Source organism: Lepeophtheirus salmonis, chromosome 6, assembly GCF_016086655.4.
Source record: "Lepeophtheirus salmonis chromosome 6, UVic_Lsal_1.4, whole genome shotgun sequence".
NCBI lineage: Eukaryota > Metazoa > Arthropoda > Copepoda > Siphonostomatoida > Caligidae > Lepeophtheirus > Lepeophtheirus salmonis.
This window is the reverse complement of record NC_052136.2, coordinates 16,965,909-16,980,422: the sequence shown is the minus strand read 5'-3', so window position 1 is coordinate 16,980,422 and position 14,514 is coordinate 16,965,909. Positions and strand designations below refer to the sequence as shown.

Sequence of the window (14,514 nt, the reverse complement as noted above, 5' to 3'; positions counted from 1 at the left end):
TTTCTAAAGGGTAAGAGGCTATGAGAGGAAAAATAAGGCCATATTTGGAATCAAGGGATCAAATTGGACTGAGTTGAGTGTGCTTTTGTTGGATAGTATTATTAACGTTTCATTTTCTTAACAAACAAGAAACATTTCAAATTAAAGATTATAATATACAGAGTTTTTAAAATTGAATTGTATACTGTCAACGCATGATAAATTTTATCACTTATGCAAGAATCCTCTGTATACTTAATCTCATAATTCAACATGACAAAAGGTTTTTGCGTATATATAACTTCAGTACATACATAACTCAGAACGAGAATCCATACTTTGTTGTGCCCCGAGACGGCTCACAAGGAACACAATCCCTTCCAAACATAAATATAAGAGTAATAAATCTAAGAAGACGTTGTTGTTGTTTTTTTGTTTTTTTTTTTGGCTAGAAGTTGTTATGGAATGAAAGACTTTAGGGCTTAGTTATATATCAAAGAATAACTTTTTTTGTACTTACTTATTCAATAAGGATAATAATTTATACCTTCATAATTTATTGTAAAGGTATTTATTCGTTATCAGTATTTTTGTATTTTTCAAATCAAAAAGGATTTTACCAATTGAAAAAGGAATTCACATTTCGATCACAAATATTCATGGAATAAAAAAATTTAATCTATACCATACAAAGTTATAAATATTCAAATTACATTCATAGTATAGACAAAAAAAAATCGTTCAATTATCTCTAAATAATACATCTGTATTGTGTTGTATGTATATACAATGTAACAATTGAAGTTAAAAGCTTCCGTTTTTGTGACAAAACGCAATTACATATATCTCAAATTGAAATAAACAAAATAGTCCCCCAGTAGATGTGTTAAATAGACATAGTACATTCAACATATTTATGTACATAATTATGATACAATCTTGAAATTGAAGAATAGGTTCAAAGAAACGATTATTTTTTTGTGATTATTATTTTCATAAGTAATAATCAGCTCTGAATATTATATTTGATGTATCCCTTAATATTATAGATGTATAAAACGAAAAATAACGACTTTTACAAAGGCCTCCCTCCTCTCATTTATCTACGTAGGTACAGATATATACATAATACAAGGTACAAGCCGATAAGTGAACTCCACCTATAAGTAAGGGAGAGTCAAATTCGAATTTAAATCAACTTCGTCTTTGATATGTTATCTAAAAAAAAAAAAACATATACATGTACCTATAATAATAATTTATCATCATGACTTGACAACTTTTTTTTGTTTTATCTTTTACAAATTATACCCTTTTTTATCTTTTCTCATCATTGAATCTTTCAATAGACAATTCAGAGCTGTTTACAAGTCATTTATTACAGATGGAGTTTAGTCTCGTATCTTTGAACTTAATTCCACGTAGTGTTCTGCACTATTCATTGTTATTATTTTATGAATTCGAGTCAAGTCTCGATGCCTTGAGCTCGAGTCAAGACAAGTCTGAACTCACGAAATAATGAGATTCTCCAATTTGGTATTTTTGATGCAAGAGTCCAAGGCAAGTTTGGAGAATTTGAGTTCGGGTCTTATGTTGTATTTTCAAATCTGAGTCGAGTCTAAAGTCGCAGTTTGATCAATATAAAATACTATTCAAACCTGAGTAACGGAATCGAGTCCTCAACGAGTTTAATAAGTATAATCTGGGGCTAGATTCTGAATCTTGGATACGAGTCCCCAGCTATAAACTTATTTCAGTCTCATTTTACAAATCCCCAGCTATAAACTATTTATTCCTCATTTTTTAAGAGTCCGATTCAAATCTTTGAAAGTCAAATCTAATTATTGAAGTGCAATTTTAGATCCAGGTTAGACGTGAGTTGATATATTCAATCGAAATATAAAAAAAAATATATATTGGGGGAAATATTGAATATGGGCATCGTAACGTAGGTGCTTAACTTTATTGTATTACGCTTCCTTTCCTCCGAAAAGAAAAAAGGCCTGAAATCATCAGGTAGTTACCCAAATAAGTCAATCATATCAACTTCTATATATCTCTTATGTACTTCCATTCTATCACTGACATATTATTTCTTCACCATTTTTAAAATGAATTACATATATATATACATATTTCGTAATAATTTATATCTATATAGTATTTTATTCGATACTCTATTATAATATTGCTTAGTAATATTCTAGTGAGAGCGTAGCTATAAATTTGCAACTCTGATGATAGCAAAAAATTCTTCATATTTAAATAATAAAATGGCCAATAAATTATTATATAAACGACGAGGGATTAACAAATAATTGTATTCCTGTTCTTTCGGAAACAGAGCAAAGGTATAGAATAAATTATTACTTAATTTAAAATAAGAATAAATTATGAAATGGCCATGGCGTATCAAGTGAGATGAGGGAATGTACAGCTGATAACAAAATAATACAAAGAGTACTTTTGTATTAGGAAGTTGAACGGTGTCAGAGAAAATTCTTAGAAATTTTGGTATTTCCTCTGATATTTTATATGATGCAATCAGAAAAAAATAAGAAATGGGACAAAAATTGATCTTCAATTTTTGTAGCCCGGGAATGGTTAATAGACAGAGTACTCACACTTAGATGAATGAACGCATCTGTTATGACTTGAGTTGTATTAAATATGTCAAAATAAAATAAATTGATGAATGGCATTGTAACTCTGAGAATTAGAGGAATGTTTGAGAGAAAAACAGCTTAGCTGTTATGACGTAATATTATATTAGTTGTGAGCAGTTATGAGAGCAATAAAATAAATACAAATCCCACTCCGTGTATAGCAAGGACATAGACAGGAACTACTCTTATGTCGAACCTCAATTCTACTCTTAGTCTGGCAAGGACTTGCGCTTATAACAACCCCTCACAAATCCCAGTGTTTCACTAATGATCAACCCTTTTTTATAGTTAAATGTTCCCTACTAAAGAATTATATAATAATGGTTTTGGAAAATGAAAAACATTCTTCAGATTACGAATTCAAAAAAATTGCAGTCATTTAAGTGAGGTTATTATTATGAGAGAGTTTCATCTTAGCAAAATTCATCTGAGCGAAGTTATATAATAATAATCATTCATCTTTTAATGTTTATCATATGAAAATGTTGCTCAAATAAACTCCCTGAAAATAAGCTCTCCCAAATAAATCCTCCCTCAAATGAGCGAAGACGGATATATTCATTACCAAGACGTATCAAGTATGGCTCAAATAAAAAGTGCTCTTTTTTTTATTGGACATTTGCAAACATTACTAAACTGGGAGGAAATTGTGAATCCGTACTTCATAATAAAATGGTTTTGATTCAAATAAATTTTGTCTTTTTGTGACAAAAAAAAACATACTTTCAGGGATCTACTCATTTGTGCAATATGGGATTGGGAAAGGTTTTGTTATCAGCCTATATCTATTTCAGATCTGAGTCGATTCTGAAGTCATAATTTAATTAGTGTAATATTGGATTTGAGTCAGAGTCGCCGATACAGGTCCCTAGATAAAGACTGTACATATATAAGTCTTATTTTACGAATCCGAGTTAAGTCTAACTCGACTCCTTTACCTTCAAGTATGCTATGGTTACTTTAAGAACATGAATATTTTCACTTGAATACCTATCAATGTATGTATATAATAATAGTAGCTAGTATAAGCACTCAGATATGAAGAAACAATTTAAACATGAAAAGCATCAACAAAATAATGTGAATACCAGTTTTATCCACACAAACATGACATTTATATCATGTATTTCATAATTCTAGAATGTATATAAGGTTTTTGCAGCGTTAGACGAAGGAGAGTTAAGGTCGGTTGACAAAGATGAATGATGAAGCTTGCACAAAATTAAATATTACCTCGTAGGTACATTCACAAGTGCAATCATGTAATATGTATTTCCTTCAGACTCAGTAGTTTATCAGGGATATCTCCGAGGGGTTCATATTAAGGAGGGATGAAAGACAAAGAGCTCTTAAGGTGGTCTTTGGAGAGTTTTCTCTGTTCATGTATAAATGTACACCCCTTGAATGTTCAGCTTTGTCCGTCTTCCATGATATCCATAATAAAAGATATCAGAAGAAAGTAAAAACAAAGGAAGAGCTAGAATTATTTTTTTTTAATAAAAATAAAAATTGAGGAGTCGTTAAATGGAGATTTAATGAGTTTGTAAAGTACATAAATGGTAATTAAATCAACAAAAGCCATATACGAGGAAAAATAGAGATAATATCTAATGAGGACTTGCACTTAGAACATAATATAATTATATTATAATATTTTACTTAGTAAGATCCTTGCCAAGGATCAATTCCTAAGTGTTAATAACATACCATTATGTTGCTAAAGAGTAGGTGGATCCGTTTTTCTAACGCTAGTTTTATCGACATATCAAATTTATTAGTATTAGGTAAGTAATTAATCAACTCTTTTATAAAATTGTACCCCTAATACTATTAATTCACGCAACCTTATAGGGAGGATTGATGAAGGCACTTATACGCATGAATACACTCTTCAACCGTTTTTGCGTGATGTCACCATTCTGAAAGTTGACCATATAGGAGACCTAAAAATAATTTACTCCACATTCATTTAATTTTACATATAATGTATTCTGTTGTAGGATGTCGAATTTGCCACTGATTTTCCTTTTATCAGTTTTCTGAACTCGAATTAATTCTTGTTAAACATTGAATGATTCCTAACTATTATTGAATAATAATTCCTTTGTTTGGAAGAACAATTGGCTAACTACGACCTACTGATTCTTTTAGGTATAAAATAAAGGTAATGATGTGATAAAAACTAAATTTCCTGCGAGTAAAAAGTTTTGCTCCTTTTCAATCCAGGAAAATAGTCTACTTAGATATCATACATTTAAATACGTACATATACCAGTATGTATAAGGGACTTGATATGGAAAAATTTATTGCTTTAAATTTCTGAAGACATGGAAAACAAAATAGATGAGTACATTATGTCCTCATATTCATCTTGATAAGACATTTCAAATATAATCTATTTTTACTGTGACAGTTTCTTTTTCCTACCTTAAGTACAATTTGCAACACACTCAAAGGCCTAATAGAAATAATTTCTTGATGGAAATTTATTATAATTGCTAATAAACAGACATTTAATTCACACTCAATTTTGAGAAAAGCAAATAGCTTTCTTTTGTGTTACCGTGTCAAATATATCAAGTATATTGACTATTAACAAGATAGAAAAAATATCCATAATTATCAGTAAATAAGTTATAATGGCAAAGTGGACTCCATTTTTATTGGGATCCTTAATTCTTCTAAGTTTGATTTCTAAAAGTATTTACTATCAAATGAGAACTTATGAAACAGTTAATTTTCATTTTTTAAGAAACAATTAAATGAATTTTCCTTAAGATTCAGCATAGTTAACTATTCATCAATTTGTAACGCATTGAAAATGGTCTATAACGAATATAAATCTTAGAACTAGCAAGAAATGATTCATTGGTGCTAAAATACATCGATATAAATATAAAATACTGGATGCATTTTTTGCAGTCATTGAAAAAGCGATAATTCATATTCATACTTATCGTTTTTGCATACACTTATGGGCTCATATTTTATACATAAAAGGATGAGCTTCTTCAAACTGTGGGAGGATACATTCATAATGCAAACTTTCAATAACTAGAATGACATCTCACTTCTTCTTTCAACAACCTGCAAATTTATATCTTTGTTTACGATCTACACCAATATTTCGATCCAGAACGTAGCCTTAAATTTAATCGTTTTCAAAACTTCAATAGATTTTTCCGTTGGATCAATTTTCTCCTCGATTCTGATTTATGAATTGTATAAATATCATTAATGCAACACATTTTATAATATAAAGATATTTTGCCATTGTCAGGGTCGTCCAGAGGGGCTGGGCTGAAGCCCTCCTCAAATTAATGAATTTTTGCTTTTTACTAGAAAATGTAATATTTGCAATTTTTCCCCAAAAATTTTAATTTTTGCAATTTAATTTTTGAATTTTTTTTCGAAAAAATTTAATTTTTCAAATTTATCTGCAAAATTTTAAAAACCAAGTCCCTACCAAAATATGATGCTTTGGACGCCCCTGATTGTTCATAATTTTCAAACACATATGTGGTTATCAACAATTCATCTATAGAATCGGTCTATACATAATTTTAAATAAGAACGATCCAGATAGATTTGTTTGTAAGACGGAGTCAGGCCGACACCCAACACTTTTGCCTACATAAGTAAGTATTTTCTTTGTTTCTCTGTGACAGCTACCATGGATTGGTCAGTCAGATAATAGTATTTAAAAAAAAAGTAAAAAGATGTAGTTTATAAATAAATAAATAAAATAGGTCATAATCCGATTACAATACCAATCTTAATCAGTAATTTCCCCTCTCCCCTCCCCCCCATAAAAAAGACACATTATAGGGACTTGTTCATTATTGAATTCTTATGGTTTTGCAACTATCTATGTAAGATGAAGATTCACTACGGAGAAAGATTTTAAGGATTCATGCTACAATGCGACAAAAAATGATGCTCAACAAAAAAGTAATAAAAGAAACCAAAAGTAAATATTTAATAATAACTCTGGCAACGTTAATTATTTTAGATCTGTGTCGAATGTATGGCATTCAAATAATTTTTTTCTTCTAAAAATATTAAATAAGTTACTTTAATTTAACAAACTTTTTTATCCATTTATTTCATACTGAAATTTATTCATTTGCGTCCTGGTATCTCGCTAAAGGACAATTTCCCTTGGGACAATAAGAAACCCTAATATGGATATTGATATGAATGAATTAGGTTTATGTGCTGTAACTACGGGAGGTACAAGGGAGACATGCCCCCCTCCCCCTCCCCCAAAAAACAACAACAAAAACTTAATATAAACAACATTTTTATATAAATCTATTAAAACGCCAGAATTTTGAGCACATTCTAAATTCTTGTGCTTAAGAATCCTTAAACTTTATTGAAAAATCATAGTGACGGCCCTAGCCCTTCAATTTGGAACGCCCCTTCTTGTTACGGGACACTTATTTACGTAGATATATCTTGTGCCTGACCTCCTTTAAGAGAATTTACAGACATAGGAATGCCATTGATCTATGTAAAGCCCATATTTCTTCAACAAACAAATAAAACTCTTTGGCACAAATCTATTTTCCAACATTTATTTATGTTGATATTTTGAGTAGTGTCACATTTTGTTGGTTGAATAAAGCATTGAATGGTCATTTATTTATATATTATGTAGGTAGACAGTTTCTACATAATAGTTTGTTCTCTTATCAATGAAAGGATCTTTGATTAAAACACATTTAAGCATGAAAATGAATCTACATATTATTATTATTAAACTCAAACCTATCTTTGTATATATAAAATATATACATAGTATGAGATTTTATATAAATATAAAAGATAATTTTAAATTAATGTTTAATTCATTAATGTATGACATAGGTAGACGAGCAAAACATCCTACCTTGAATTAGATCCAGAGTAAGGAACTCCATCCTCATCCACCTCACTCAATTCCCTCTCCTTTTGATCCTTTTCTCGAAGTTTCAAAACTCTCTCCATCAACTCCTTCTTTTCAATCCCTGCAGCCCAAAGGAATTTACGAAAATTCAGAATCTTAATCCTTTCTCCAGCAGAGAGCATTCGTGCCTGGGATTTGGATCGAAAAAGAATTTTATTTGGATTATAGTGTTTGGCTCGAGAGTTGGAGTCCAGAGCAAATCGCATTTCATTATGATTTTCATCCACTCCAAGTTTCTCTACAATCTTTTGGGGTATTTCAAAGGAGTCCTTAATGTTTTCAGCGTAGTGGAAACTGTTCACTTTGCGGATATTTTCTGTAGAGGATCTAATGGTGCGAGAGGAACGTGATCGCCCTACGTGAGGAACACTTTTTTTGTGCCTTTTGGAAGTCCGTAGTTCATTTTCGCACTCGAGACATGATGAGGAGGATGAATGATGGGGAGGAATTGTACTAAGAAACTCGAAATGAAAGCGATTTGCAAAGGTTGGATGGATTTGATGGTGTTTTAGGTCCGAAAAAGTGGATGTAGGAGGGATAGAGGGATAGTAGATTCCTCTAGCGTGAGGGAGGAAGTTGTTGGGATGTAGGAAATAGTCATTTCGACCACCACTTTCACAACAGCAGTAAGTACAGCAATTGGAACTTTTATAATAACTATTTGCAAATTTGGATGAATGAAACATGATTGAACCATTGAGTATTTACTAATTTTTCAATGGAGCGGATAATAATATATCACACATTGCATTGGAGCCGTTATAAACTTGCAACTAAGGAAGGACCCATCATATTATGTAGATAGATAGATATTGTAAGGGGAAATAGAATTTTAACCCGCGCTTTAGCGTACACACAAGCGTCAAGAAAATATTTCAATGCGTAAATACTATGGTAGAATATTTCACCCTCCGAAGAATGAAAAAAATAAAGACATTGAGTATTATTTGTGGATGAATTATAAATACGGATTCCTAATTAATATCACATTATTTATATTGATGAAATATAACACATCTCTAAAACGATTCTCCTCCAAAAAAAAAAGAGGGTAAGAAATGAAAAATTAAAAGCAGAGTTGGGGAAAAATCCTTATACTGCAAGTTCAAGTATAGTCTCAAGTCACAACTTCAAGTCCTTCAATATTTTCATTGAGACCACTTCAAGAACTTGAATATTTTCATCAAGTCCAGCTTGTGTTCTAGAGTTACCCATGTCTAGTGAAAAAAGAAACATTAATTTGAGGACATAGTTCTGTGCCAAATATAATTTGTATGAACTCCAATATAGTATAAAGTTGAGAGTACACAATAAAAGTAGAAAATAGACAGATGTTAATATTAATAGTAGGAATATTGACAGAGGTTCTTATTAATTTGTAGTTTTACAAAGTTTGATTGATGGAAATGAATCAAATTACAACAAAATCTAGAGCATCCGTTTGTCTTGGAAAACGACGAGGAAAGCATTTGATAATGGGACTTCAGGACCCCATTTGTCTTTATATATACCTACCTACATATAGGTAGGTTCATAATATATTAATAGCCCACTCCAAAGTGTATTATGATGATGGAAGAATAAGGTTTTTTTTAAAAGGTCCTTCACGGAGAAGATAAAAAAAAATTAAAAAATGAAGAAGAGTCGAGGGAATAAGCAATTATAGCCTTAATGGGAGTCAATCTATGTATGTAAGTACGATTATATTTATGACTCTATAACAGCAGTTACTCATTCGAATAGGATGATACCCTTTATAGAAAAATGGATGAGTCTCTAGACCCAATATATGTACTTGTATGTATGACCATGTTCCTTTAACGTACCTTGAAGATGAATATGAAATATCATATACCTAAAATATACAGTTAATAGTATTAAATACTATTATAAAAACTATATATATATTTTTTTTTTTTTTTCAAAAAATGGATATCGTGTCTTTGGAGAGAATGCAATTACTAAAGTGCAAGACATTGAGTTCCGATAAAAAACTTAAAGAACACAGATTCATTGATTCAATAGAACAGTATTTTTTTTTTAAATACCGCAAATGACGTTGCTTATTCATTTGACCTTATGAATTGACGCCTGATGGAAGCAATTTTTTCCTCCCATCATTTGAAAGAAATCATTTGGAAACTTTTTTTTTAGATAATAAGATTAATTTTTTTTTTTTTAGAAAATAATTTCTAATCTTGTTTTATTATTAAAGAAAATATTTTTGAAAGGAGTCTTTTTTTTTTGCGTTAGAGTGCGGTGCCAAGAACAAATTCTATCTTTGGGAAGGAAGTGACATGATCAAACTTTAATTTTTTTCTTGAGATGACTTATTTTTGGAAAATAAATTTTGAATTTTAAGAATATAAAAAAAATCTTCCTTATAGGTTTCCTGAAAAAATTATTCGTAGCTGATACAAAAGTAAATGACTTCACGTTGTGAGTTTTGAATCTGTTGTAATTGTTTTAATATTTAATAAATAAAGATCAAATTATATTCAGATGAACTTGTTCTTCCAACTGTGCCGTCACATCCATTTAAATAGTTTTACTAGGAGATAATTATTGATTAAATATGTAATTATTGACTGTTTATATGGCACATGGAATTTTCACAAAATTGGTTAATTTTCAAAGCAATAGTTTCCTTTATTAAAACTATTTTTGAATAAAAGAGACACTGTTTTAACAAATTCAGTTCGTTTTTTTTAAAGTTGTTGTTCTCCACTAACTATCCTAGAGGTATTTTCTGGGGTATGTGGATTTCCAAATAATGGACTTCAAGATATACATATGGACTATAAACATTTTGAGCCATACAAATAAGTTTTTATCCTATTACTTATAAATAAAATATATGGTAGAAATTATGTAGATTAATTGATGAGTACATTAGATATTTTAATATAATAGTATAAATCCATATTTGATATCTAATTCATTAAATTAAATCTTATTATTGAAAAATCACTATGTAGATTTTTGGGGTTTTTTTTTGCTTTGGAACTGTTGCTATGAATAAGAAATGGTGGAATTTTATTACAAAAACAATCATCGGTTATATCCTTTTTATGTCCCATAGATTAGGGCGGATAGAATTGAAGTGGGTTTGAAAAAGTGCTTAGACAATGGATGTAGAACCTATTCATATATTCAAACAGGTTCGGTTATCAAATCATCGGCATCGGGCGTTACTGAGGAACTGTTTCATTTGATTACATGGAATTCCACACATATGGTTTATGTTATCGGTTGTACAAAATGATCAAATCAATATGTCAGCCCAACTATAAGAAGATTAAAATATCGGATAAGTGATCAGATGAGATATGTCAATAAATGTTTGAAAGCAACTGGAGAGCACTTCCATTCAAGAGGAGATAAGAAACCTGAATTCAAAGTGCATTTAGCCTATAAGATCCGATGCTGACATGATAGAGATGCTTTTGGTTCAAGACAAATTGTAAATCAATTTCAATCAATAATACTCACTGGAATGAATATACATTGAATTGGACGTTCGTTACATTTACTATAAAACAGTTTTGTTGTTTTTTTTTGTTTTTTTAAATCACTTTTTCAGTAAATTGATTATTTATTAATGTGCGCTTTCAATCCTATACACGGAAAAAAATCCAATATTTTATTTTTAATGTATTCGTATAATATATTATTTTTAGCATTCGTACTTTTAAATTTTAATGTTTTTTTTATGTAAAAGCTTTCGAATGTAAGAATTTTGTTATATTATTATTTCTGAAGAGGTCTCCAATGGAGACAAAATTGATTAAATGTTACTGATCCTCTAAACATATACGTCAAGTCCGCCTTCTTTAAATTAATAACGTTGGATTGAATTTTTAAAAAAATTCTTATTGGAATTTATGTTTAAAAAAAAAGATAATTATAGCCTGCCTTACCAATAAATACTCGTACAATAATATAAATTTATTAATACATACAGGTGTATATATAATGTATATTTGATACTTATAAGGGAAATATGGAGTAAGACTCAACTTAGAATCAAACTTTTTGATGCAATATTTTAGAAGTGAAGATAGCTGTTTAGATCAGATAAAATAATCTTAAGTAGAAAATGGAAGCAAAAAGAAATAAGTTGACGTTCTAGTTCGTACCGGTAACGCTAACACTAATATCATGAACATTGTATGCTCTTAGACACCAAACAGGAGTTCTGGTGAGTCAAGAAACTACTTGAAGCTTGTAGAACCTTGAAGTTATAAATAAACCAAACTAACTCTAGAAGTGGCCCCATAAACCCTTGAATCCAATCCAAGAATAAAAGTGACCTAGTTTGCCAAAAAAAAGAAAAACATTGTCAAGAGCCATTAAGATTCTTGGTGGTAAGTCCTTAATGCTCCAGGACTGTAAATGCATCCTAAATTCTCTAAAAACCAATTGAAACAGAGTAATTTTCTTCAATGAGAAAAAAATCTAAAAACCTTCACTGTTAATCCTTTTTTTAGCTTGCAAAATGATTGATGTAAAACCCTAGATAAATCCGAGGAAAACGAGATTCCGAGAATGAAGCTAGTTTCTTGACCCTTCGGAAGTATTTGGTTGCTGACTCAGTGCATGTTAATGATCTTGGTGTTACTGGTGTGGACTAGAACGGAAACCAAATTATGACAAACAAAAATTGCCAACATAACCTCATTTAAATAACATTCCAAGTCTTTTCGAATAACTTTTACTCCCGTGATGCGGGAGTATACGTTCGACTGCGAACAACGTTGTGTATATTATATTTTTACAATACTGATCCCACCTAATTAGCTAATTCATCAACTACTACTTAATTTTTTTGTTGTGGGTCGGATAGGATAACTCAATTCAGAATTTAGGAGCTTGCAGGCTTTAAAAAAAACAACTTGCTCACTATTACGAACAATGGTGAAATGAGAATTTAGAATATGCTCTGGTAAGACTAGCCAGGGAATACTAAAATAACCTCCTTTCTCCCACCTCCTTTTTCATACATATTTAAGGAAATTATTTGAGACAAGGACAATACCTACTTTTTTATGGCAAAATTTGATTTATTTTTTCAATTTAATTCCTTTTGAGAGCCATTATCAATGAATATTATACCATGCACATTCCAGAATGATAATAATGCCATTACCTTGCAAGCCAACTGTTGTGTCTGTCCACCCTTTGGATTCGGATCATCGCGTGCAGTCCACTTGTCTGACTGTCAATTGGACTCTGGAGTGGACTAATGCAGCCCAATAATGTTTATCAAGCCAAGCCTTGGCTGTAATACTATTTTTTAATGCTATATCTCACAAACCAATTGTCAAACAGCTGACCAACTTGTACAAATATCGTGAGAAGATTCATACCAACTAAAAATCATATGATTAAATTTTAGTGGTGCTATTTATATGTTAGCAAACGAAATTTTTAGCCGACCTATTATGAACGAGTATATTGTTGATATTTTATTTTTTATGCAAATACAACATTTTCCATTTCCTGATTTTTTTTTATCATTACTTATTAATTAGATAATATTATCTTTATTTATTGTACATTTTTGTGTTATTAAATCTTCTTTTTGTTGGGGGGGGCAATGAATTTTATTATTTGACCGGCTTACAATTTTTTTTGCACATGTCAAAAAACCCATCATTCTTTTTTTTTTTTTGTAACAAAAATCTTATTGAATGACCTTCATCAAATGAATAACTTAAAGAGTTATAGAAAAAAAAATAGTTACTTATCAGCCTTTAAGAAAACTAGGATGGGACTAAATGTTTGAAATAATCAAGTTATTTATAGGTATTTGCACATAAAAATACAAAATGCCGTTTAGCATTTTGAGACCTCCTCTGTTCATAAAATTTTTTAAATTCTTCCTTGGCTATGTTATCTGCTTCATTAAACTTGACTTCCTCCGGTCTGAATATAAATTTTTAGCTGCAATTTGAATTTGACTGTCTTAAGATGATACAAGTTATTATGTAATAAATAAGGTGATGATATCTTGATTCAAAATAAAGAAGCAATACCATTAGCACTGAAAGATTTATTTTTTATTGCTGAAAACATACCAATAAATTCTTCAGCGTCCATGTTGTGGCACCTTGCCGACGTAATTCCATATCTTGATTAGCATATTTCCTTCAACTTTCGTGAAGATTTCATTACATTATAGTTTCCGGATGTTACATGGACGTTTTAGTGATTCCAGTCTTTTGAATAGAACTTTCAGTCATAGCTCTATGCTTAGAAGGTGACATCGTTCAATTATATAAAATCCTTTGTAATAAACGGAAAAAAATCAAATTAATTCAACTTAAATAATTATGACCCTAGTTTGCAGACGACCTGAGGTTCAATAGCCAGTATAAAGTATACTGAAATTTGGATAAAAGATAAAACCCTACTACTTATGTAGGATGTATTAAAAAAAAAAGCATACAAGTTAACTGGAGAGTCTTGGAAGTCGAAGCATAAAATCTATCCGTGACAAGAATTTGAAGGCACTACATTAAATGACGAAACAATATAGTTATATCTCACGGAATTGAATATTTTTTTGGGGCACTGATGGTGCATGGACCTTTATGTAAACGTTAGACTCAATAAATATAATACACTTTTGCAAAACTTTGCCAAAATACAGTATTCAAATCAAATAATGCTTGATCATTTAATAATCAAATATTCGATATTGTAGATCTGAATAATTCCCTTGTGAAAAAATGATCGGTGGCCCCCTCTACTTTGTTAACACAGCATATATATCTCTTGTATTCGAGAATAGCGTCTCATGATGAACCTATTTTAATCTATGGGACTTCACATTAAGTAATTCAGTATCATCTTTTGTATTTGGATTTGATCTCCCTTTTCTAATTGATTAAAAGTATTGAAAATAGTGTTTC

At 30.3% G+C, this 14,514-nt stretch overlaps 1 protein-coding gene across 1 annotated transcript in view; it reads right to left on the bottom strand.

The window, feature by feature from the left end:
- LOC121120185 (NADPH oxidase 5) overlaps window positions 1–8,391 on the bottom strand; it is a 212,286-nt gene extending 203,895 nt beyond the window's left edge. The window contains exon 1 of the mRNA XM_071889270.1: window positions 7,541–8,391. Coding sequence (XP_071745371.1) covers window positions 7,541–8,283 — 743 coding nt within the window. The 5' untranslated portion in view covers window positions 8,284–8,391. The remainder of the gene's footprint in view (window positions 1–7,540) is intronic.
- Between the last annotated feature and the right edge of the window lie 6,123 nt (window positions 8,392–14,514).